The following is a 23,216-nucleotide window of genomic DNA, read 5'->3' as shown; positions in this document are numbered from 1 at the left end:
GAACAGAGTGCATATTTTCTTATCTAATGATCATTTCCCGGTAATTTATTTTTGTATTTCTGCATGTAAAACGGTATTTTTTAAAGTTGAGATTGCAAGGTGCTATCTGGGTTCGCCCCCCGGGGGGGGGGGGGGGGGGGGGGGGGGGTGGGGTGTATTTTCTTCATTTGGTTTCAAAAAATTGTCAGAATTTGCTTACTTTGATTTTTCTTCATATTTTTTGTGTTCAGCGACTGGAGGTAGGCAACGTCTTCATCTTGGGCGGTGGTGCAAAGAGACGACTGGCATTGCAACGTCTTGGCTATTGTGATTCTGTGTGATGAAGCCTAAAGAACTTATTGTATTTTTTCCTACGTGTCGATATCTGAATGGAGGGCTGTGCTTTCCCTATTTGCAACTCGACCATTATGAAGCATTTATGATTTTGAAATAATAAAAATCTATTTAATATAAAATATAATGTTATGATGGACTGATTTGTTTGTTACAAATATAATGATAAAAAATTTATCAACATAAATGATATTTACAATAATAAAATGAGTAATGCTATTCATCATCTCAATTTTTATCATCATATAATGTGATATTAGGTGATTAGTAATTATTTATTACATTTCACTTTTGAACTTATCATTTCATGCTATATCATAGAATGATGGGAGAATGATGAAAATTGAGATGATGAATAGATTTTTTCTAATAAAATATTGAACTCATTTTTAAAAAAATAATTAAATATTAAATTCATATAATAAAATTAACTTTTTAATAATATTTTTTTTTTAATAAATGAAATTATGACGGTATTAGCATTACTCCAGTATCAAACGTAAGGTTGGACTTTTCAAAGCACTCTGCAACGGACGTATCACCCACGTCCACGTCATCAGATTACGTGGAGGCTGTGTAACCGACATCCACGTAATTACTAGAAACCTATAGGGACGCAACAGTAATATAAAACCGCCCACGAGGGGCAAACTCGGAACACTAATAAAAGCTTCTCTTCCATCCCTGGGCTCCATCTCTCCTCGCGATCCATCGTCTCGTTGAAACCGTCGACATGGAGATCTCCTCGGATGCGCCGCCGATCCGAGGCGGCGATGGCGTCAAACCGTCGTCTTCTTCTGCCACTTTGTTGAAACCTGGAGGCATGAAGGAGAACGAAGCGCCAACGAAAGTGGCAGCAAGGTACGAGGAGGAAGAGGAGGAGGAAGAGGAGGACGTGTGCCGGATCTGCCGGAACCCGGGTGACTCCGATAACCCACTTCGTTTCCCGTGTGCGTGTAGCGGAAGCATTAAGTACGTCCACCAGGATTGCCTTTTGCAGTGGCTCAATCACAGCAACGCTCGCCAGTGCGAGGTTATCTCTCTCTCTCTCTGTTCGACGTAAATTTTTTCAAATTGTGCTGGTCTTGTTTCCTTTTTAATGAAATTTATGAATATTGTAGGTGGAAGGTTGAAATATCGATTCAAGAGGGCGTGATTAGGATTTTAGGTGTTTTTTCGTTAGGTTGGTAGTTTGATTGAGTGAAATGTTGAAACATCGATTCAAGAGGCTGTAATTATGGTTTTAGGTTTCTCCTTCCTTTAATTTTTTATTAGTGTGCCTCTTTTGTGTGTTGATTTTGATTTGTTAGCTGAATTTTAGCTGTGATAGATTCAGACAAAAACAATTGTTTGACAAGTAGTTGCCTTGAGAATTGAACAGAGCCGAAGTGTTTTTGGGACACGTTTGTTCAGAATAGTGTCTAGTTTAGATATTGCAGTGTAGCAATTAGTGTTAAGCAATGTAACTTACAACGATGAGAATAGCATGACCAATCTTTGAAATGGCTTTAGCCTTATTTTCGTTCTTATGTTTTGGTGAACATTTAAAAGGGAATAAAAGACCGTCAACTTTGAACTTTATGTCTAAGGAACCATGATTTAGTTTTCCTAGGCTTTAAAATGTAAAATTTAACGTCTTTATGGTTTTATTAGGAAGATGGCAATAAAAGAATATCATTAGGCAAATACTAAGCCACTGAATCGCAAATGGTCTGCTTGATGTCATGCAAGCTGAAGCACAATGGTGGCTTACGTTTCTCCTTGTGGGTTTGAGTAGCATTGCGTTTCAACAGAAAGCATAGGTTTATGGTTAACATGATTTGGGTTTGAGTAGAGTTGTGTTTCTCCAGGAAGCATAGGTTTATGGTTAAAATGATTTTAGCTCTCTGCTTGGAGATCAGTTTATGTCATTATTAAATATACTCCCTTTGCGTTGCAGGTCTGCAAACATGCATTTTCCTTCTCCCCTGTTTATGCTGAGAATGCTCCAGCGAGGCTCCCTTTCCAGGAGTTTGTAGTTGGGATGGCAATGAAAGCTTGCCATGTTCTGCAATTCTTTCTGCGCCTTGGTTTTGTCCTTTCTGTTTGGCTCCTCATTATACCTTTCATTACATTCTGGATATGGCGGTTGGCTTTTGTGAGGAGTTTTGGTGAAGCCCAGATATTATTCCTAAGTCATTTATCCATAACACTAATCCTTACTGATTGCCTACATGGGTTTCTACTTTCTGCCAGCATCGTGTTTATTTTTCTGTGTGCAACTTCTTTGAGGGATTACTTCAGGCATTTACGGGAACTTGGAGGACAGGATGCTGAGAGAGAAGATGAAGGGGACAGAAATGGTGCTCGTGCTGCAAGAAGACCTCCTGGGCAAGCTAATAGGAATAATGCCGGTGATGGAAACGTTGAAGATGTGGGTGGAGGACAAGGGATTGCAGGTGCTGGTCAAATACTCAGGAGAAATGCAGAAAATGTTGCTGCTCGGTGGGAGATGCAGGCAGCTCGTCTTGAAGCTCATGTTGAACAGATGTTTGATGGTTTGGATGATGCTGACGGTGCAGAGGATGTGCCTTTTGATGAGCTTGTTGGCATGCAGGGCCCTGTCTTTCATTTGGTTGAAAATGCATTCACTGTGAGTTTGCTATTTCCCTCATGTTTTTACTCTGTTTCTGGTCATTTCTGGTTATAATATCCATTCTATCAGTTGGTTTCACATGCTATCATGCTTTCACAACACCCTTGGTTTTTTACTTTATTTTTGGGGGAGAATTATCTGTACCATCAATTACTTTAGAAGGGTAGTCTGCAATTTCTGCTGGTTAGTATGAGTGTCAACTTTAAGTTTGCTGTTTTACATCTTTATTTTATTTATTTATTTATTTTTTATTTGTACAAATATAGGCATTCTAGCACGTTTAAGACCCCTTTTAACTGGGTAAACAGATCATTACAGCACTATCACCATGCATGTTGATGCAACTTGGTAGAAGTGCACGCAGCATGGCAACTAAGTAGGATGTAATTAGATAAGTATGCTGATGGGGAGGTGTGGCTCTACTAATTGGTCTGGTACAATCAACCACCATATAATGCATGTGGGTCACATATTACTGATTTAGTCCCACTGATATGCATGGTGGGTGATTGTACTGGAAGAAGTAGAGGAATGAAGTTGGATGCATACAAGTCGGATGCTGCCCTTATTCATTTAGAGCTGGGTCATATCTATGAAACAGTTGGAAAGCAGGGAAAATATAATGTTTGGTGGCCTCCTCCATCCACACAGATGAGATGTTAAACACTTCAAATATGTTCCACTGCACTCAATTGACAGAGGGTAGCAAAATAAAAGGATAAAGACTTACTAAATAAGATTTTAAAGTGTTCTCTCTTTGTTTTGGCCTATGTCATTGGTATTGGATCATCTGCCTTATTTTCTACATGAATATTTTGTAGGTGTGTGTATTTTTCTTGTGAATCTCTCGTCATTTCAGCTGCCTGACATAATAATGTTGCAATCTATCTGTTCTAGCTTACTGTGTTGCTCCAATGTCCACAAAAAAAAAAAAAAAACTGTTGTGTCAATTGTTGCTCTTTCTCTGATTGGTCTATAAATTGGTCCTATGTCTCTGCAGGTTCTGGCCAGCAATATGATATTCCTTGGTGTTGTGATCTTTGTGCCTTTTTCGTTCGGCCGGATTATACTTTTTTATGTATCTTGGCTTTCCTTTGTTGCTAGTGGTCCAGTTTTGTCAACGGTTCTGCCAATTACAGACACAGCCCTCTCCTTAGCAAATATTACATTGAAGAATGCATTAACTGTGATAACAAATCTATCATCTGAGAATCAAGAAAATGGTGTGCTTGGTCAGGTTGCGGAAATGTTGAAGGGTAACTATAGTGGTCTAAATGAGGCCTCAAACAACATTAGTTCACCACTTTCGACAGATCTTTTGAAAGGGGAAACTGTTGCAACATCACGGCTTTCTGATGTTACAACTCTTGCCATTGGATATATTTTTATTTTTTCTCTAGTTTTCCTCTATCTTGGCATTGTTGCGCTGATTCGATACACCAAGGGTGAGTCTTTGACCATGGGGAGATTCTATGGTATTGCTTCTGTAGCAGAGACAATTCCATCTCTCTTCAGGCAGTTTTTGGCAGCAATGAGGCATTTGATGACTATGATAAAAGTTGCTTTCCTTCTTGTCATTGAACTTGGGGTGTTCCCTTTGATGTGTGGATGGTGGCTAGATGTCTGTACGATAAGGATGTTTGGGAAGTCAATGTCTCAAAGAGTTCAATTCTTATCAGCTTCTCCTTTAGCGAGCTCATTAGTTCATTGGGTTGTAGGAATTGTGTACATGCTGCAAATAAGCATTTTCGTTAGCCTTCTCAGAGGGGTATTATTCTTTGCCATTGTATCATATTGATTCTATGATTTCTGGACCACTTATACTTTTATGTTTTGATCTGAAAGACTTTCTCTTTTCTTGCACTGTCAGGTTTTGCGTAATGGAGTGCTGTACTTTCTTCGAGATCCTGCTGATCCAAACTACAATCCGTTCCGTGATTTGATTGACGACCCTGTGCACAAGCATGCTCGCAGGGTTCTGTTATCAGTTGCTGTTTATGGAAGTTTGATTGTGATGCTGGTGTTCTTACCGGTTAAACTTGCGATGAGAATGGCTCCCTCCGTTTTCCCACTTGATATTTCGTACGTTGGTTGATGTTATTGTGGCTACTATTGTTTATTGATTAACCCATCTGATTTCCACGTTGATATGTCACCTCTGTTTGCTAACTTATGGATCTTATCTTTTTATTTGCAGGGTGTCTGACCCATTTACTGAAATTCCAGCTGACATGCTTCTCTTTCAAATTTGTATTCCATTTGCCATTGAGCATTTTAAATTACGGACAACAATTAAATCCCTTCTAAGGTATTGGTTTACAGCGGTTGGCTGGGCACTCGGGTTAACAGATTTCTTATTGCCCAGACCTGAGGACAATGGTGGTCAGGAAAACGGTAATGGGTATCCAGGAAGGCAAGATAGACTACAGGCAGTACAAGTAGGTGTACAGGATAGGGCCCTGGTGGTGCTTGCTGGTGCTGATGATCAAAACACTGAGATTCTTGCATCAGAGGACTCAAATGTTTCGGAAGAATACATTGGTGATGAACAGTCTGATTCAGAGTAAGTTTTTGGATGTGCCACAGTTTTAAAATCGTTAGCAGATCCTAATTACTTCAATGGAAGAAAGAACTGTAGAATAATCTTAGCTATCAAGTTTTGTCCTTTTTAATAATACTGTTTTCTATCCTAGTTTGTATGTTACTGCCTTAACCTGCCATTATAGGTTTGCATTCTGACTGCAACTTTATGAGTTGAGTAAAACTGTTGTTAATTTGTGACTTCAAATCAGATTGATGTAGATGCCACCTAGACTTCTCATCTATGTGATTGTGCTTGACGTTTTTGTTTATTGGTTCTAGACTCCTGTGGCTACCATATAAAATTTGCTCCCATTGTCTTTTAGCAGGTATGGCTTTGTTCTCCGCATTGTCCTATTGTTGGTGGTGGCTTGGATGACTCTACTTATCTTCAACTCTACCTTGATAGTTGTGCCAGTTTCACTCGGAAGGGCTATTTTCAATGCAATTCCTCTTCTCCCAATGACACATGGCATCAAGTGTAATGGTAAAATGGTCTGACTGAATCTATTTTCTACCTATTCATACTTCTGGATGAGAATGTTAATATGGTGTTCTATAATTCTTAGATCTATATGCTTTCATCATTGGAAGCTATGTAATTTGGACTGCCATAGCTGGTGCTAGATACTCCATTGAGCATATTAGAACTAAGAGGGCTACAGTTTTGTTGAGCCGAATCTGCAAGTGGTGTGGTATTGTCTTTAAAAGTTCTGCACTTCTGTCAATATGGGTAAGAATTAATTATGGTTATTTCTCACAGAAGTCTGTTTCTTTTTGTTATACCTAGTTATTGTTTTTTAACTGTACCAGGTTTTCAAAATGCTTTGACTCACGTATTATTGTGATCCAGATTTTTGTTATCCCTGTGTTGATTGGGCTACTATTTGAGCTTTTGGTAATTGTGCCAATGCGAGTGCCTGTGGATGAAAGCCCGGTTTTCCTACTGTATCAGGATTGGGCATTGGGCCTCATCTTTCTTAAGATCTGGACTAGACTGGTTAGTGTTAAATCACATTCTATTCAATTTATGTTGGCATCAAATACATAAACAAGTTGTTAGGATTGTCCTGGATATATTTGCTATTGCTCCCACCGCTTGAAGTATGCTCCACTGTTGCAATTATGAAGTCAATGTAACTGTTTACTGGGTTAGTTGTGATGCTAGATCGCTGAGACGGAGGCCCTGACGAGGACGTTGGGAGTTTTGTAAAGGGGGGTTTTTAACACCCTAAATTATAACGGGGAATACAATTGTTGTAGAAACTTATTTGGGGGGACAAGTGAGTCTTTTTACATGTGTAGACGAGGAACAAATTGTAGTTATTGAGCTCTTTTAAGACTAGGTTGCTTCTATTACAGTTGACTTATCATTTATTTTCTCGAGTTTGTTGTGGTTTCTGAACAGGTTATGTTGGATCACATGATGCCACTGGTAGATGAAAGTTGGCGAATAAAATTTGAGAGAGTGAGAGAAGACGGCTTCTCTAGGCTGCAGGGCCTTTGGGTGTTGCGTGAGATCGTGTTCCCAATCATAATGAAGCTGTTGACAGCATTATGTGTACCTTATGTTTTAGCCAGAGGGGTGTTTCCTGTGCTGGGGTATCCGTTAATAGTAAACTCTGCAGTCTACCGGTTTGCCTGGCTGGGATGCCTCTGCATCAGCCTATTGTTCTTCTGTGCCAAGAGATTTCATCTCTGGTTCACCAATCTTCACAATTCCATACGTGATGATCGCTATTTGATTGGCCGTAGGCTTCATAACTTTGGGGAACACACTGGAGAGAAGCAAATTGAGGCAGGGACTTCCTCTGAAATGCCAGATTCTAATCTGCATGGCACTGGTTTAATTCCACATGACGAAGAAGTCGATGTGGGGTTGCGGCTGAGGCGAGCTCACCAACATGACGCATGAGAAATGTGTTGTCAGTTTTGGCATCGTTGAGCCTGTAGTACGCCATATTTCAGCAGGATGTATACACTTTCTTCTGGGTCTTTAAAATGCTCTGTTAAGTTCAGGGTTATGTGCGGTTTGTGCATATTGTATTTGTTAAGTTAGTTGACGAAAACAATATACTTATACTGTCTATAAAATTGCATGTATCTTATATTTTTCATGTTTATTTCCCTTTCTACATGCATATGATATTTGTATGGATATTTGTCGAAACTTGTCTTTTATGCGTCTGCATGGAGAGAGAGAGAGAGAGAGAGAGGTCAAGACATTTTTATTCAAATAATTTTTCGTTCTATCAAAACCCATTTTCATAAAACTCAATGAAAAAAAACTCTAGTTTTGTTCAATAATTCTAAGAAATTAGTAACATATACAACGGTTCAAGACAAAAAATACGTATATATATATATGTAGGTAGGTATGTACAAGGCATTAGTTGTCCTTTCTATGAAGAGCCGTGCCACGTACAGTTCACGTGGGGGCTTGCGTGCGCACGAAATGGATATTTATGTCATTGTTTCTATAATTTTCATATCCTTTACTTTATCTTCCTCCCTCAAGCAATACGACATAACTCTGCACTTTCATTCTTATCTCTCTTTCCAAAATACGGGCCCAAACATGTCAACCCAAAGCAAAGTGGTCTTGCATTTGAGTGTTTGAAAATAGATCTCTACCGTTTGAGTTCCTCTGCATCTCCTCCACCACTGTCAGCATGTACAGTCTCATTCAAAGCATTTGATTGCACTGAAAATAGATCTCTTCCTCCAAGAACAAATGCTTAAAAACAGACCACTTCAAAGATGGATCCAGTTGAATTTCTTTCCGAAATTTTAGTCTCCAACGAGAAAAACTGTGATTGCTCATCCGTAAAAGTGCTCTGAAAATAGGTCTCGTCTTACAAAAATAGATGCTTAAAAACAGACCACTTCGAAGATTGATCCAATTGAATTTATTTCCGAAATTTTACTCTCCAATGAGAAAAACTTTGATTGCTCATCTGTAAAAGAATCATTCCAATCTTTCCCATAAGTAATATTCATACGATTCTTCCTTTGAGACATCAGGACGAAGAGGGGTGCGATTTTGTAACAGTATATAAGATTGAGAAGAATAGTTGTATAATGGATAGTAGTAATTTGTATTGAATCAGATCTGTAAAATAAAAGGGATAATGCTCTCTTCGAGGGGGAGCTCCTCCAAACAGCGTGAACAGTAAAATATTCCAGAATAGTCTCTCTACTCCTCACAACAGACTCATATACTAGTATTATGAAATTACTATAATGTCCCTAATGTAACTAGGCCTAAGGCCACTTGGAAATTAACTAAATGTCTAATAAGGCCTGCGGCCTCATGGTCCACGACCCAGGTGCTATCTTAATCTTCCAACTACAAGGCCCATGGCTCCCAAAGCCTTCACACTATGCCTCAGACATGAAGACACGAAAACATAAGCTGACTTAGGGTTCACTTCAACAACAACCAGTTTCTTCTTCTCATTCTATCGGCGCCGTGTGACAACTCTCCTCCCCTTCACAAAACCTTGCCCACAAGGTGAGGAAAATTGAAACAAAGGACATGGTAAGGCTCCCACGAAGCATCTTCTGCAGACTCTCCATGCCATCGGATCAATAGTTCCACGAGAGGTTTGTTGTTCACTTTTCTCATCCTTCGGTTTAAGATCTCTTCCGGTTCTGGCTTAAAGCTTCCATTTTTATCGATTGGAGGTAGTGTAGTGATGGGGCTAATGTGCTGACCCACCTTCGGTTTTAGTTGAGAAACATGAAACACGTTATGGATCTGGGCGGAAGGGGGTAATTTCAGTCGATATGCAACCTCACCGATTTTTTTTTCTATCTGATAGGGCCCATAAAAACGTGGTGAAAGTTTGAGATTTTTCCTTCGGATGAGTGACGACTGTCGATATGGCTGTAGCCTCAAGAAGACCCAGTCCCCTTCACGGTAGTGTCTCTCCTTTCTTTTCTTGTCAGCGTATTTTTTCATCCTATCTTGGGCCTTGACTAAATTTTGCTTCAACAGGTGCCACAGTTGCTCTCGGTTTTGCAAGGTCAGCTCCACTTCTTCTACTCTTGCCGTGCCTTTAATGTAATTGCATAGCTTAGGGGGTGCATAACCATATAGCGCTTCAAAAGGGGAAATCTTTAGAGATGCATGTTGACTGGAATTATAACACCATTCTGCAAGTTCGACCCATAGTGCCCACTCTTTAGGTCTGTCTGATACATAGCTTCTCAGATAATTCTCCACCCACTTGTTAACAGCCTCGGTTTGCCCATCTGTTTGAGGATGATAGGCAGTACTGAAGGCTAGTTGAACGCCCTGTAAGGCAAAGAATTCAGTCCAGAATTTGCTTGTAAACGTGGGATCTCTATCCGATACAATAGAGATAGGCATCCCATGTAACTTAAAAATGTGCTTCAGGAAGAGTTGGGCTACCCCCTTAGCTGTATAGGGATGGGACAAGGGCACAAAATGGGCGTATTTTGTAAACCTGTCAACAACGACCCACAATGTATTGAACCTCCCTGAGGTTGGTAAGCCTTCCACGAAGTCCATGGTAATTTCAGCCCATGGTCGAGATGGTACGGGTAAGGGCTGCAAAAGCCCACTTGGAAGGGTATTATCCACCTTTACCACTTGACACACATCACAAGCTTTCAAAAAATTTTTTACATCAGCTTTCATGCCTGGCCAATAAAACTCTCTTTGTACGCGATGAATGGTCTTGTCAAAGCCCAAGTGCCCCCCCATGGGGCTGCTATGCAACAAGCCCAACAGCTTGTCAATAAATGGGTGGTCAGCTGGAATATACATCTTGTTTTTGTAAAAAATGATTCCATTTCTAACTGTATAGGGGTTGTTCAAGTCATCAGCTTGGTACTTGCGCAGCAGCTCTTGTGTCACTGGATCGGCCCCATATAAGCCCTGAATTTCTGTGACCCAATCCCAACTTGGTAGTGATAACATCGCCACTGTCACTTCTTCAGCGCTTTCTTGTCGGGAAAGGGCATCGGCCACAACGTTCTCCTTACCCTTCTTATACTGAATTAGGAAGTTGTACCCCATCAACTTAGAAATCCATTTTTGCTGCATATTTGTGCCTACTCTTTGATCCAGCAGAAACTTTAGACTTTGGTGGTCAGTTTTAACCACAAAAGTCTGCCCTAACAGATAAGGCCGCCATTTTTGCACAGCTGAAACTAGTGCAAACAACTCCTTCTCGTATGTCGACATTGCTAAAGCCCTTCCTTTTAAGGCTTTGCTGAAAAAAGCTATCGGCCTTCCCCTTGCATTAACACCGCTCCAATGGCCTCCCCTGAGGCATCACACTCTATAACAAAAGGAGATTGAAAATTAGGTAAGGCTAGCACTGGTGGCTGTGTAACAGCCTTCTTTAATGCTTCAAAGGCAGATTGGGCCTCATTCCCCCATGTGAAACTGTCCTTTTTTAACAAATCTGTTAAACGGGCAGCAATGGCTCCATATCCCTTAATGAATTTACGATAGTACCCCGTCAACCCAAGAAAACCTCTTAAGGCCTTAACGGACTTTGGGATGGGCCAATCCAACATTGCCCTCAATTTTTCTGGGTCGGCACGTACCCCCTGTCCAGAAATGAGGTATCCTAAATACGACACTTCTTCACAACAAAAACTGCACTTGCTCAACTTGGCATAAAGTTGATTACCCCTTAAGGTGTCAAAAGTGGCTTTTAAATGACCCAAGTGAGCTGCCTCATCTTTGCTGTAAATAAGAATATCATCAAAAAAAACTAAAATGAACTTTCGTAAGTAAGGTTTAAAAACCTGGTTCATTAAACTCTGAAATGTGGATGGGGCATTTGTTAGGCCAAACGGCATCACTAGGAACTCGTAGTGTCCCTCATGTGTGCGAAATGCCGTCTTAGGAATATCTTCTGATTTGACCCGTATTTGATGATAGCCCGACCTTAAGTCGAGCTTGGAAAACACCCTAGCTCCATGTAATTCGTCAAGCAGCTCTTCCACCACTGGAATAGGATATTTATCCTTTACTGTGGCCTTGTTTAAGGCCCTGTAATCCACACACAGTCGCCAAGTTCCATCGGCCTTTCTCACCAAAAGAACGGGTGAGGAATAAGGGCTTTGGCTTGGGCGAATAACCCCTGAGTCCAGCAACTCTTTAACAATCTTCTCAATCTCGTCTTTTTGAAAATATGGATAGCGATAGGGACGCACAGAAACTGGTTGGGTTCCGGGTTGGAGGGTAATGGTATGGTCATGGGAACGAGTAGGGGGTAAGCCTTTTGGTGTGGAAAAAATTTCTGGGTATTGATGAAGTATTTGCTGAATGTTTGGTGGTATGGTAGGCTGGCTGATTTGTGGGTCAATTAAGTGTAGCAGCACCCCTTTGTTTTCCATTTTATTGTGTTTTTGAACTGGTCCTTCTTCTATCCATGTATTCATAGTGAGCCCTTTTAACTGTACAACATGATTTTGGAAAGTAAACTGCATAGTGAGCTCCTGAAAATTCCATAAGATGGAGCCCAATCCTTGTAGCCATTGTATACCAAGTACCATGTCACATCCGCCAATGGTAATACATACATATCCAGCTGAAACATTTGCCCTTGAATGGCCACATTCACCGCCTTTACTTTCCCTTCACTGTCTAATAAGTCACCATTAGCAACCTTAACTCTCACCTTTTCATCATAAACAGGGAGTGTAATGCGGCCCAAAACTGCTGGGTCAAGGAAATTGTGGGTGCTTCCGGAGTCGATGAGAATGGTAACCTACTGACTTCCCAACTTTCCCTTTACTCGCATTGTTTTTGGACTCAAGGATCCAATAATTGCATGTAATGATATCTCTGGTGACTTTTCAGGATTCAAGCTGCCCAACAACTCCTGTGTGTCCCCTATTGGTGCAGCAACCTCTGCTTGTTCCTCGATGTCTTCCTCCACCTCCTCAATCAGATAGAGCCGTGGTGTTTGGCAACGATGGCCAGGATGCCACTTGGCCTCACAATGGTAACATAAACATTTTTCTCTCCTTGTTTTCATTTGGCTTTGGCTGATTTTGTGGACTGGAACTACAGCATTACCTTGGTAAGTGTTTGGGGCAATAGTATGATGGTTGGTGTGTGTTTGGCTTGGTCTTGGCTGGTATGGATTGGGTAACAGTTTAAGAGATGGTGGGTCATTGTAATGGGGTTGTTGGTGTCGTGGGTTTAATTTCTTATGGAGAGAAACTTTCTCCTCCTGAATTCTGGCCAGCCCATAAGCTTCCATTAAACTATTTGGATTAAACATCCTAACAGTTAATCTGATTTCATCCTTTAAGCCACTGAGAAAGCAGCTTAGCTTATAAGACTCTGATAATCGCCGTAGCCGATTAGACAATGCTTCGAAATTAGCCTTATATTCCTCCACCGTATCCACTTGTCTTAGCCTAGTTAATTGTTCCATAGGATCATCATAACTAGAAGGCCCAAATCTTAGCAATAAAGCTGTCACAAACTCCTCCCAACCAATCAACAAACCTGATTCATCTAAATCTTGAAACCAAACTAGTGCCTTACCCTCCACATGAAAGGACATTAACCGTAAACGGTGTTGTGGAAGTGTATTGTGGAAGGTAAAAAACTGATTCACCTTGTAGAGCCAGCCATGGGGATCATCCCCATTGAAAACAGGAAAAGCTAACCTTACAGCTCGAGGTTGAACATCTCCTGGGTGATTTACCAGCTGCTGATTTATGGAACTATCTCCATTGTTGCTTGGTCCAGTTGATAATATTGTGTTAACTTTATGCAGATCTGACGCCATTGTAGAAAATTGCTGCATCATAGCTTCCATCTGCCGCCTCATTGCCTGCATCTCCACGCTGATTGTAGTAAACTGGGAATCGGTCTGTTGGATGTGAACTTCTGTCGAACGCTTGAAGGATTGAAAGCCTTCATTGAGATCTTTGAGTCTTGTGCCTTCAGCCATGATTTCAAAAGCAGGAAAGGGGCTCTTGATACCACTTGTAACAGTATATAAGATTGAGAAGAATAGTTGTATAATGGATAGTAGTAATTTGTATTGAATCAGATCTGTAAAATAAAAGGGATAATGCTCTCTTCGAGGGGGAGCTCCTCCAAACAGCGTGAACAGTAAAATATTCCAGAATAGTCTCTCTACTCCTCACAACAGACTCATATACTAGTATTATGAAATTACTACAATGTCCCTAATGTAACTAGGCCTAAGGCCACTTGGAAATTAACTAAATGTCTAATAAGGCCTGCGGCCTCATGGTCCACGACCCAGGTGCTATCTTAATCTTCCAACTACAAGGCCCATGGCTCCCAAAGCCTTCACACTATGGCTCAGACATGAAGACACGAAAACATAAGCTGACTTAGGGTTCACTTCAACAACAACCAGTTTCTTCTTCTCATTCTATCGGCGCCGTGTGACAGATTTGACTCGGGAAAAGAATGAGCTTGAACAATTAAAACAGTAGCCAAGTTAAACGACGGGTTTCTAGTTCTATGCATTTTTACTTTAATGAAACGAAGCGTTTCACTTCGTGCACACGCAGGCCCCAACTGGGACTGCATCTAGAATTTTTCTTCTACGAATAGGGGGTCATCAGTTTTCTCGTCTTTTTCTTTCTTTCTTTTTGTGTTTTTTGTGATTGAGTTTGGGTGTTACATGAACTACTCGATCCCAGCACATTAACAAAATCTTGCAATTTGACCAATCAAACACCTGAAAATGGGGTGCCTCTAATAAAATTTACCCCCTTTTTCGTGAGCCCTTAGATCGAAACCACACGACAATGCGAAATTTGCAACATTTTTAGTCTTAAACATATGCTTATGCCTGCATAAATCAAGACTCCTTTAGAATATTATATAACATTCATTAATTCTAAAATTATTGATCATTATTTAAAATAAAATATAAAAAAAAAAATATCTTTACTTTATAATTTTTTTAGATATGCACTCAACTACATAATACGAGTAACGTTTTTTTAGGAGAAAGCATGCAGGGTTAATTATGATGAACATGATGATAATGAGAGAGCAAGCTGCCAATGCTACACCTGATCTTCGTGAGTGTGCTGAAGAATGTGTTAAACTTTTGCCTGCCATCTGAAAAGGAGCTGGGACTTGTCGTTGTTGGGGGATGTGCTGCACCTTGTATAGATCTTGATCTGCAGGAGCCGATTAAAGTTCGTTCTTCCCCTCCCCTGCGAATATGACTGTTAATTTAATTGGATTCCATGAGCACGGGTATGAAGTTTGTATAGCAATGGATTTTGTTGATGCATTAGGCTTCAATGGTCGAATGATCATCTCCTTTCACGCGATTGTTCTTGATGACAATGTGTTTGAAGTGTTCATTCATGCCTTCCTTAATAATAATTAAATGGCAGGAAATAAAGAAATCCAATAATATTTACATGATTCAGCCTCGTCAACGGGTTTTGGGTGTAAGTTTATTATAATATTGAATTCGTTACAAGCTCTTCATCCTTATTCACCTCTCGACAATTACTCCTTTGGAGCTCTCTGGTCATCAAGTACTCTGATGCTCTCTCTTGGTTTCCTTCTTCTTAAAGTCGAACATCTCTTCTAGCAAGACAATTTTCCTTCTTCTTTGGAAAATGCTTAAATTTTTTTTAATGGTTAAAGAAGTATTTATTAGTGAATCGATGTATTTTTAAATTAAAGATATTTAAAACAAAAACAAAAACAAAAATTACAATGAACGGTCTAAACTTTTGGTACCAGTTGCACGATCCCATCTCTTTTGTTTTATGCTACATCTCTTTATTTTATGTCCGGCCACGCCTGACTGGTAACTCTCCCTTCCTTTCTCTTTTACACCCTCTTTCCAACCTTCAATCTTCCATAGGCCCTAAGATGGACTTTACTTTTTGGGCCCAAAACAAATTTAAATGCAGTGAGGCTGATTTTGCCGCATCGAATTGGTTTTCCGATCTAATTATGTCTCCATCAACATACGTGTGGTCTATCGATGGGGATGTCCCCCAAACTTTCCCATGGAAACTAATCGTATAGATGGCACTGGAAAAAGAGTTCTGGAGTCTGGAGTTTGTTTTTTTCAAATCATCTCAAAGCTATGTCATCCATGACGTTAGCATTGTTCTAATCCTATGCTTCTATAAATCTCTTCCACAGAACTGGAACACATAAACATTCATCAGTTCCTTGAATTCTAGGGGCTGCCTACCGTCCAGTCCAAATCTCTTCCACCTCCTGCATCATGGACTCGGAACAAGCTCGTAGAGTTGAAATGTTCTTCTTCCCATTCGTGGGCGGAGGCCACCAGATCCCAATGATAGACACGGCCAGAGTGTTCGCATCCCATGGAGCTAAATCCACCATCATAGCCACACCCACCAACGTCCTCCAATTCCAAAACTCCATCCTCCGCGACCAACATTCCGGCCGCTCAATCTCAATCCACGCCCTCCCATTGCCAGACGACGCCGTTTCTCCGGACATCGACATGTCCGCCACCCCTTTCACTGATACTTCAGTCCTCCGAGAACCTCTCAGGCTCTTCCTACTTGAACACCGACCCGATTGCATTGTCTTTGACGGGTTTCACCGCTGGGCGGCTGATCTCTTCGACGGACTCCAGATTAGAAGGATTGTCTTCACAGGTAATGGGTGCTTCTCTCGCTGTGTCACAGAGAATATTCGACGGTATGTGCCGCACGAGAGGGTGGGTTCGGACTATGAGCCTTTTGTTGTGCCGGTTCTTCCTGATCGGATTGAATTGACGAGGTCTCAGCTCCCGCCTTTTGTTAGAGAGAAATCTGGTGTTTCTGATAAGATGTTTAAGACCGAGGAGAAAAGCTTTGGGACAGTGATTAATAGTTTCTGCGAGTTGGAGCCAGCATACGTTGAGTACTTTAGGAACCAGATGGGAAAGAAGGCTTGGGTTATAGGACCGGTGTCTTTATGCAATGGAAATGTTGCAGATAAGGCTGAGAGAGGCAAACAAGCCTCAATCGACGATCAAACCTGCTTGAGCTGGTTGGCTGATAAAGAACCAGGCTCTGTTCTTTATATCAGTTTCGGGAGCTTGGCTCGCTTCTCACCTCAACAGCTCCTTGAGATCGCTCATGGTCTCGAGGCTTCCAAGCATCCATTCATTTGGGTGGTTGGGAAAATCTTCTCCAAATCGAGGGGAGAAGGTGAAGGAGGAGGAGAAGAAAATTGGCTTCCCAGCGGATTCGAAGAGCGGATTAGGGAATCCAACAGGGGATTGATAATAAGAGGGTGGGCACCGCAATTATTGATATTGGAGCATGCTGCGGTGGGTGGATTCATGACTCATTGTGGGTGGAACTCAACCTTGGAGGGAGTGAGTTGTGGAGTGCCCATGATTACATGGCCTGTCTCGGCGGAGCAGTTCTACAATGAGAAACTGATAACCGATGTGTTGGGGGTTGGGGTTCGAGTCGGAAGCTTGGAGTGGATGTCGTTTAATGTTGAGAAGGCGGCGTTGGTGGGTAGGGAGAAGGTGGAGGAGGCAGTGAAAAGATTGATGGGTGGTGGTCAGGCAGTAGTGGAGATGAGAATGCGAGCTGGAGAACTTGCAGAGAAAGCCAAGAGAGCCGTGGAACAAGGTGGATCTTCGTTCAAGGATGCTGATGCTTTAATTGTGGAGCTTATAAAAGTGAGACTTTGAAATAGGATTTGATTGGAGATCGAAATATCTAATGATCCCTCATTCGAAACGACAACATCATTCGTTATTATAAAAGATCAAATGGTTATTGTCCACAAAACTCCTCTCGACAGTGACTTTCAAGGCTGGCACAGTGCTCTTTTTCCATATATTATTATATCATTAAATACTTGATGTAAGCTTATTTTCCTTGACTATCATAACAAAGTCTGGCTGGGTGCCTCGCAAGATTCATTATTATAAAAGATCGAATGGTTATTGTCCACAAAACTCCTCTCGACAGTGACTTTCAAGGCCTGGCACAGTACTCTTTCTCCATATATTATACCATTAAATAGTTGACGCAAGCGTATTTTCCATGACTATCATAACAAAGTCTGGCTGGGTGCCGCGCAAGATCCCTTTTCCCCCGACGCAAGTGCTTATGTTAGCAAAGAAAATTATTAGATTTTTTTCCTGCCTCTCATTTTCCTCTTGGACCTACTTTATTTATACCTTCTCTCTCAATGAGAAATTTATAGCCCAAGTGAATTCTCTCTACTCAGGAATCATCAATACGCGTCATCTACATGAAAGGCAATATGGGTAGTACTGAAACCCATCGTCAACTGCATATTTTCTTCTTCCCATATATGGCTCAAGGTCATATTATACCAGTAGTAGACATGGCCAGGCAATATGCTTCGCGAGGTGTGAAAGCAACCATAGTCACCACCCCTTTCAACGTGCCACTCTTCTCCAAGACAATCGACAAAAGCAAGACTCTAGGTATCGAAATTGGAGTTCTTACCGTCAAATTCCCAACTAAAGAGGTAGGATTGCCCGAAGGATGCGAAAGTGCTCACTTGGTTGTGCCCGAGATGCGCCAGAAGTTCTTCAAGGCCAGCATCATGCTTGAGCAACCACTTGAGCAACTGCTCCAAAAACATCGTCCCGATTGCCTTGTCTCTGACATGTTCTTTCCTTGGTCTACCGATGTTGCTAGTAGATGTGGGATTCCCCGGCTTGTCTTCCACGGAACCTGTTTCTTCTCTCTCTGTGCTTCAGAGAGTGTGATATCATATGAGCCTTACAAGAAGGTGTCATCTGATTCAGAGCCTTTTGTCATCCCTACTCTTCCCGATGAGATCAAGCTGACAAAAAAGCAGCTACCCGATTTTGTCACAAGTAGTGTAAAAACAGAATTTGGAAAGCTTTTTAAAGCACTCAAAGAAGCTGACCGGAAGAGTTTCGGGGTTATTGTTAATAGCTTCTATGAGCTTGAGACGGCTTATGCTGATCATTACAGGAAAGTTCTTGGAAGAAAGTCCTGGCATATAGGACCAGTATCGCTATGCAATAAGGACGCTGAAGAGAAAGCGTTGAGAGGATCGAAGGTAGCCTTCACCGATCAACATGAAAGCTTGATGTGGCTTGACTCAAGGCAACCCAATTCCGTTGTTTATGTATGTTTTGGGAGTGTGGCAAACTTCAGTGATTCTCAATTAATGGAGATAGCAATGGGTCTTGAAGCTTCAGGTCAGCAGTTCATATGGGTTGTGAAGAAAGGAATGAATAGTGGAGGGAAAGAAGAGTGGTTGCCCGAAGGATTTGAGAAGAGAATGCAAGATAAGGGTCTAATTATAAGAGATTGGGCACCCCAAGTGTTGATTCTCGATCATGAAGCAGTTGGAGGATTTGTGACTCATTGTGGGTGGAATTCTACGCTGGAAGGAGTGGCTGCTGGGGTGACAATGGTTACGTGGCCTGTTTCGGCGGAACAATTTTACAATGAGAAGTTGGTGACTCAGGTACTAAAAATAGGGGTTGCTGTTGGTGTTCAGCAATGGATTAGCGTGGTGGGAGATAGTGTACAGAAGGAAGCAATAGAGAAGGCAGTGAGGCAAATTATGGTGGGTGAAGAAGCAGAGGAAATGAGAAGAAGAGCCAAGGCACTTGCGGAGATGGCGAGGATAGCCATTGAAGAAGGTGGATCGTCTTACTCTGATTTGAATGCTTCAATTGAAGAATTGAAGTCCCTCAGACTTTGATGCCATAAACAAAACATCTGGGGAACAAGCTCGTGATAAGAGCAAGCATTGAGAAAGGAAGGCTCTTTATTTCTTTAAATCTTGATCCATGGGTGAAAAGGAATGCTTTTTTCTCTCTTTCTTAGACAGTTTTGTGGATGATGTTGAAACTCCATTCAAACTTCGATGGCCTCTAAAGTCTTCCATTAGTAATGCTACAATTCAACCATTTGCAAAATTCTCATGAATTAAATGCCAATCCAAGGGTAGATATGCCCCGTTTGATTGAATGTTTGGCTAAAGTGAAATAGCGCCCCCCTCCCCGTTTCTCATATCGTTGAACAAGAAGACCTATCACATACTCTGACAGCGATGAAGCACACAATTTCGAAAAATTTTTCTCCAATCATTATCTCATATTTTATATCCTATATATCTCATATTTTACATCTTATAAAAATCACTCTTACGAAAAAAAAAAAAAAATATATGAAGTATGTGATTGAATAATAGTTGACACGTAGCATTTCTCGTAAATTCCCATCTAGAAGTAGAACTTATCCACAGTGACAGCGATATTGCGGCTATTCTTTAACTGCACCATCTGTGTGACGCAGGGCGTTACGTTACCAGTGAAAGCAAAGGCCGAGTTTTTTTTTTATGATTATTATTGTTAGTAAGGAAGACTGAAAAGCAGACGCCTTGGTGTGCACGCCAAGCAATTACAATATTACATCTCTATCTTTTATTTTGTTTTTTCTAGAGGAATTAAAGCCAAATATAAGCTGTATAAAAATTATATTATTCATTCTTATACTTATCGGATGATAAGTAGCAAATTTTTTTTATTTTTTCCATTAACAAATATATGATATATGAATCATTATTGAAAAAATTTGATAAATTTAAGAAGAATAAAATAAAATAAAAATAAATGTGAGCTAAAGTATATGGAACGATGAGTATAAAGCTCATCCATTTAAGTACGGTGCAACGATCACCCTAAATCCAATGCCTTGCTACTGTTAGCCGGGCTTTCTTTCTTCTTCTTGCTCTTCTTCGTCACCATTACCTGACTTCTCTTCTGCCACAAAAATTTTTCTACTAACTCCATATGGAGAGTGAAAAGCGCCAGCTTCACTTGTTTATCTTCCCATACATGGCCGCAGGCCACATGATCCCGGCCATAGACATGGCCAAGCTATTTGCTTCCCGAGGTTTGAGAATAACCATAATCACTACTCCTCTCAATGCCTCCTCGATCTTCGAAACAGTTGAAAAAAGCAAAATTCTGGGTTTAAAAATGGACATGTTAATCATCGAGTTCCCCGCTGAACAGGTTGGATTGCCCAAAGGAGGCGAGAGCTACCACTTAGCCACTTCACCTGATTTGCGGATGAAATTCCGGGAGGCCATAACCTTGCTGAGGCAACCTCTCGAAGAACTTGTTCAAGATTATTGTCCTGATTGCCTTATAACCAGCGCGCTGTTCCCATGGACCACCGATGTTGCTAGGAGATTTGGCATACCGAGGCTTATTTTCCATGCCACAAGTTCTTTCTCTATATGCGCCTCAGAATGTCTTAGGCTATACGAGCCTTACAAAAAAGTTTCGTCAGATTCAGAACCGTTCATCCTCCCCAACTTCCCCGACGAGATCAAGTTGACAAGAAACCAACTTCCAGATTTTGTTACACAAGACATCGAGACCGATGTCGGGAAGTTGATTAGGCACGTCATAGAAGCGGAGCTAACGAGTTATGGAGCTGTTTTCAATAGCTTCTACGATCTTGAGCCAGCTTATGTAGATTATTACAAGAAGGTCCTTGGAAGGAAGGCATGGCATATAGGCCCGGTTTCATTATGCAATAAGGAGACTGAGGATAAAGCACGAAGGGGGAAGGAAGCTTCCGTTCATGGCCATGAGTGCTTGAAGTGGCTTGATTCGAAGAAATCCGATTCTGTTGTTTATGTATGTTTTGGGAGTATGGCTAACTTCAATGATTCTCAGCTCATGAAGATTGCAATGGGTCTTGAGGCTTCTCAGCAGCAGTTCATTTGGGTTGTGAAGAGAGAGAAAACTCAAGGAACAAAAGATGAGTGGCTGCGTGAAGAGTTTGAGAAAAGAGTAGAAGGAAAGGGCCTAATCATAAGAGGGTGGGCACCCCAACTGTTGATTCTAGATCACGAAGCAGTTGGTGGATTTGTGACTCATTGTGGGTGGAACTCCACGTTGGAAGGAGTGGTTGCAGGGGTGCCCATGGTAACATGGCCGGTGTCTGCTGAGCAATTCTACAATGAGAAGTTGGTCACCCAGATCCTGAAAATTGGAGTTGGTGTTGGTGCTCAACAATGGGTAAGATTTTTGGGCGACAGCATTGGGAAGGAAGCCATAGAGAAGGCGTTAATTCGAGTAATGGTTGGGGAAGAAGCAGAGGAAATGAGAAGCAGGGCAAGAGAGCTTATGAAGATGGCTAAGAGCTCTGTTGAAGGAGGAGGATCCTCTTACTCTGATTTGAATGCCTTGATTGAAGATCTGAGCTCGCATGTCATTGCTGGTGAAGCTACCGAGAAGAACTAGTTTAGTTTTTCACTTTGTGCTTGTTGCAACTGAGACATTACTTGGCATTTTCGTTTTCCTTGGAAATTTCTACAGAGATTTTGGCGTAGCGCCATAAAAGTTACAAAACTGAAACAAGAGTTTCGGCTAAAAAAAAAAACAAGAATCAGAGTGTCTCAGTTCATAAATAAATTTCTTTCGGGATAGAAACTCAACATATTTCTTAGACACAAAATAAGATATTCCATTTCAAATCCAAATTAAGGATTAAATAATTACATCAAAATACAAACAAACTTTTTCAAGCGGAAAAGCCTTATTGCAAGCGAGTTCACTCGCCAATTCGCATATCGATGTTGAGATGTAAGGCATCTGTTTAACGAAACAGAACAAATCGAAGACGGAAATTATTTTTGCGAGATAAAAGATCTTCTTCTTTTATTTTTTATTTTTAATAAAAAAATTATATAAGCGTCGGTACGCGATTTAGTGAGTTTATTGGTACCCTGTAATCTGGGGCTAAGAGCGTCGGTAATTTGGCACTTAAAGATGCTCAAGAGGGATTAAGGGCCCAATACTCGGGAAAGCATTGGGTGTCATGTTGCAAGAGTGGGGACTGGAAAAATAGACCATTTGTAATAGATTGAAATGTTGGGTGTAGCCTGGCCAGGAATCTATCAAGCATTTGATCATAATTTCTTGAAAGGATTTTCATAACCGACATTTATAGGAGCCACATGAACTCCTACAGGTGAAGAAAAAAGAAAGACCATAACCCACTTGAAAGTAAAATCATTCTTCGGATCGATCGAGATCTTATTTATTACCACTACTCAATACTAACAAACAGAGTTCCATTAATTAACAACAAAGTTTTATCTCAGAATCAAGGCCCATATAGAATGGGTCTTGTCAGGCCCATCTCATTATAAATGGGCTTTTATCTTCAACTTAGCTGTCTTCGGCTTTAGATATATAATGCCTCATGAGTCATGCGGTCTTGTAATTGGAGATTGAGACCTCCAACAGCTCCAGTTGAGGTAGGTATCTGTCGTGGGGTACCAAACTCCTCAAAGTCCGAAGCAATTTACTTTTCGAATGTGAGCCCATGATGATATTCTTGAATCCGTATCAACTTCTACTTTCTTGGTTTTTGCTCCTAAGTTCCGGTATTCAAGCTTGGATTCGGAGCAGCACGGCCTCGCTTCTACTTTGCATGCATGGGATGGGAGCATCATAATGGTCCATATCATATCAACAATCATAAAGTTAATCAAGAGATTCACGCCCATCATGATTCTGTCCAACTCATAAGTTCGGCATCATACAATAACTTTGCCAAGAATAAAGAGCATAGTGTTTGGGAAAAAGTATTTATTATCTTAAACAACTGAACTTATAGAGTTTAGTGGTAG

The 23,216-nt window shown here is 41.0% G+C and overlaps 5 protein-coding genes across 7 annotated transcripts; 4 read left to right on the top strand and 1 right to left on the bottom strand.

Moving 5' to 3' along the window:
* The first annotated feature begins 977 nt into the window (after positions 1-977).
* Positions 978-7,671, top strand: LOC121257234 (probable E3 ubiquitin ligase SUD1). Of its 3 annotated transcripts, none has more exons than XM_041158178.1 (9): positions 978-1,366; positions 2,273-2,965; positions 3,969-4,736; positions 4,839-5,050; positions 5,166-5,531; positions 5,875-6,035; positions 6,118-6,281; positions 6,402-6,631; positions 6,663-6,908. In XM_041158178.1, the coding sequence occupies exons 1-8, from the start codon at positions 1,067-1,069 to the stop codon at positions 6,597-6,599; spliced, it is 2,862 nt and encodes a 953-aa protein (XP_041014112.1). In that variant the 5' UTR covers positions 978-1,066; the 3' UTR covers positions 6,600-6,631; positions 6,663-6,908. The 3 variants fall into 3 exon arrangements, with proteins under 3 accessions (XP_041014112.1, XP_041014111.1, XP_041014110.1); XM_041158177.1 differs by lacking the exon at positions 6,663-6,908 and adding an exon at positions 6,957-7,671 and having other exon boundaries at positions 980-1,366; positions 5,878-6,035; positions 6,402-6,548; XM_041158176.1 differs by lacking the exon at positions 6,663-6,908 and adding an exon at positions 6,957-7,671 and having other exon boundaries at positions 980-1,366; positions 6,402-6,548.
* Positions 7,672-10,801: 3,130 nt separating this feature from the next.
* Positions 10,802-13,503, bottom strand: LOC121258850. Its single transcript, XM_041160378.1, has 3 exons — positions 12,331-13,503; positions 12,079-12,213; positions 10,802-11,989 (listed from the first exon to the last, which is right to left on the bottom strand). The coding sequence occupies exons 1-3, from the start codon at positions 13,501-13,503 to the stop codon at positions 10,802-10,804; spliced, it is 2,496 nt and encodes an 831-aa protein (XP_041016312.1).
* Positions 13,504-15,637: 2,134 nt separating this feature from the next.
* LOC121257041 (abscisate beta-glucosyltransferase-like) lies at positions 15,638-17,327 on the top strand. Its single transcript, XM_041157905.1, has one exon. It carries the CDS (start codon positions 15,796-15,798, stop codon positions 17,230-17,232), a length of 1,437 nt encoding a protein of 478 aa, XP_041013839.1. The 5' UTR covers positions 15,638-15,795; the 3' UTR covers positions 17,233-17,327.
* Positions 17,328-17,669: 342 nt separating this feature from the next.
* LOC121257042 (scopoletin glucosyltransferase-like) lies at positions 17,670-19,433 on the top strand. The gene has a single exon (XM_041157906.1). It carries the CDS (start codon positions 17,802-17,804, stop codon positions 19,260-19,262), a length of 1,461 nt encoding a protein of 486 aa, XP_041013840.1. The 5' UTR covers positions 17,670-17,801; the 3' UTR covers positions 19,263-19,433.
* A 773-nt stretch (positions 19,434-20,206) lies between these two features.
* LOC121257040 (scopoletin glucosyltransferase-like) lies at positions 20,207-21,989 on the top strand. Its single transcript, XM_041157903.1, has one exon. It carries the CDS (start codon positions 20,356-20,358, stop codon positions 21,820-21,822), a length of 1,467 nt encoding a protein of 488 aa, XP_041013837.1. The 5' UTR covers positions 20,207-20,355; the 3' UTR covers positions 21,823-21,989.
* Positions 21,990-23,216: the final 1,227 nt, after the last annotated feature.

Source organism: Juglans microcarpa x Juglans regia, chromosome 3S (genome assembly GCF_004785595.1).
Source record: "Juglans microcarpa x Juglans regia isolate MS1-56 chromosome 3S, Jm3101_v1.0, whole genome shotgun sequence".
In the NCBI taxonomy this organism is placed as follows: Eukaryota; Viridiplantae; Streptophyta; class Magnoliopsida; order Fagales; family Juglandaceae; genus Juglans; species Juglans microcarpa x Juglans regia.
This window is presented reverse-complemented; position numbering and strand designations above follow the sequence as displayed.

Coding starts and splice junctions, on each gene's coding strand:
- LOC121257041 (XM_041157905.1), top strand. CDS start 15,796: ATGGACTCGGAACAAGCTCGTAGAGTTGAAATGTTCTTCTTCCCATTC.
- LOC121257042 (XM_041157906.1), top strand. CDS start 17,802: ATGAAAGGCAATATGGGTAGTACTGAAACCCATCGTCAACTGCATATT.
- LOC121258850 (XM_041160378.1), bottom strand. CDS start 13,503: ATGGCTGAAGGCACAAGACTCAAAGATCTCAATGAAGGCTTTCAATCC. Junction 12,214..12,330: donor TGAGTCCAAAAACAATGCGA/GTAAAGGGAAAG, acceptor TATGATGAAAAG/GTGAGAGTTAAGGTTGCTAA. Junction 11,990..12,078: donor CGGATGTGACATGGTACTTG/GTATACAATGGC, acceptor CATGTTGTACAG/TTAAAAGGGCTCACTATGAA.
- LOC121257040 (XM_041157903.1), top strand. CDS start 20,356: ATGGAGAGTGAAAAGCGCCAGCTTCACTTGTTTATCTTCCCATACATG.
- LOC121257234 (XM_041158176.1), top strand. CDS start 1,067: ATGGAGATCTCCTCGGATGCGCCGCCGATCCGAGGCGGCGATGGCGTC. Junction 4,737..4,838: donor TCGTTAGCCTTCTCAGAGGG/GTATTATTCTTT, acceptor TTGCACTGTCAG/GTTTTGCGTAATGGAGTGCT. Junction 6,549..6,956: donor TTAAGATCTGGACTAGACTG/GTTAGTGTTAAA, acceptor GTTTCTGAACAG/GTTATGTTGGATCACATGAT.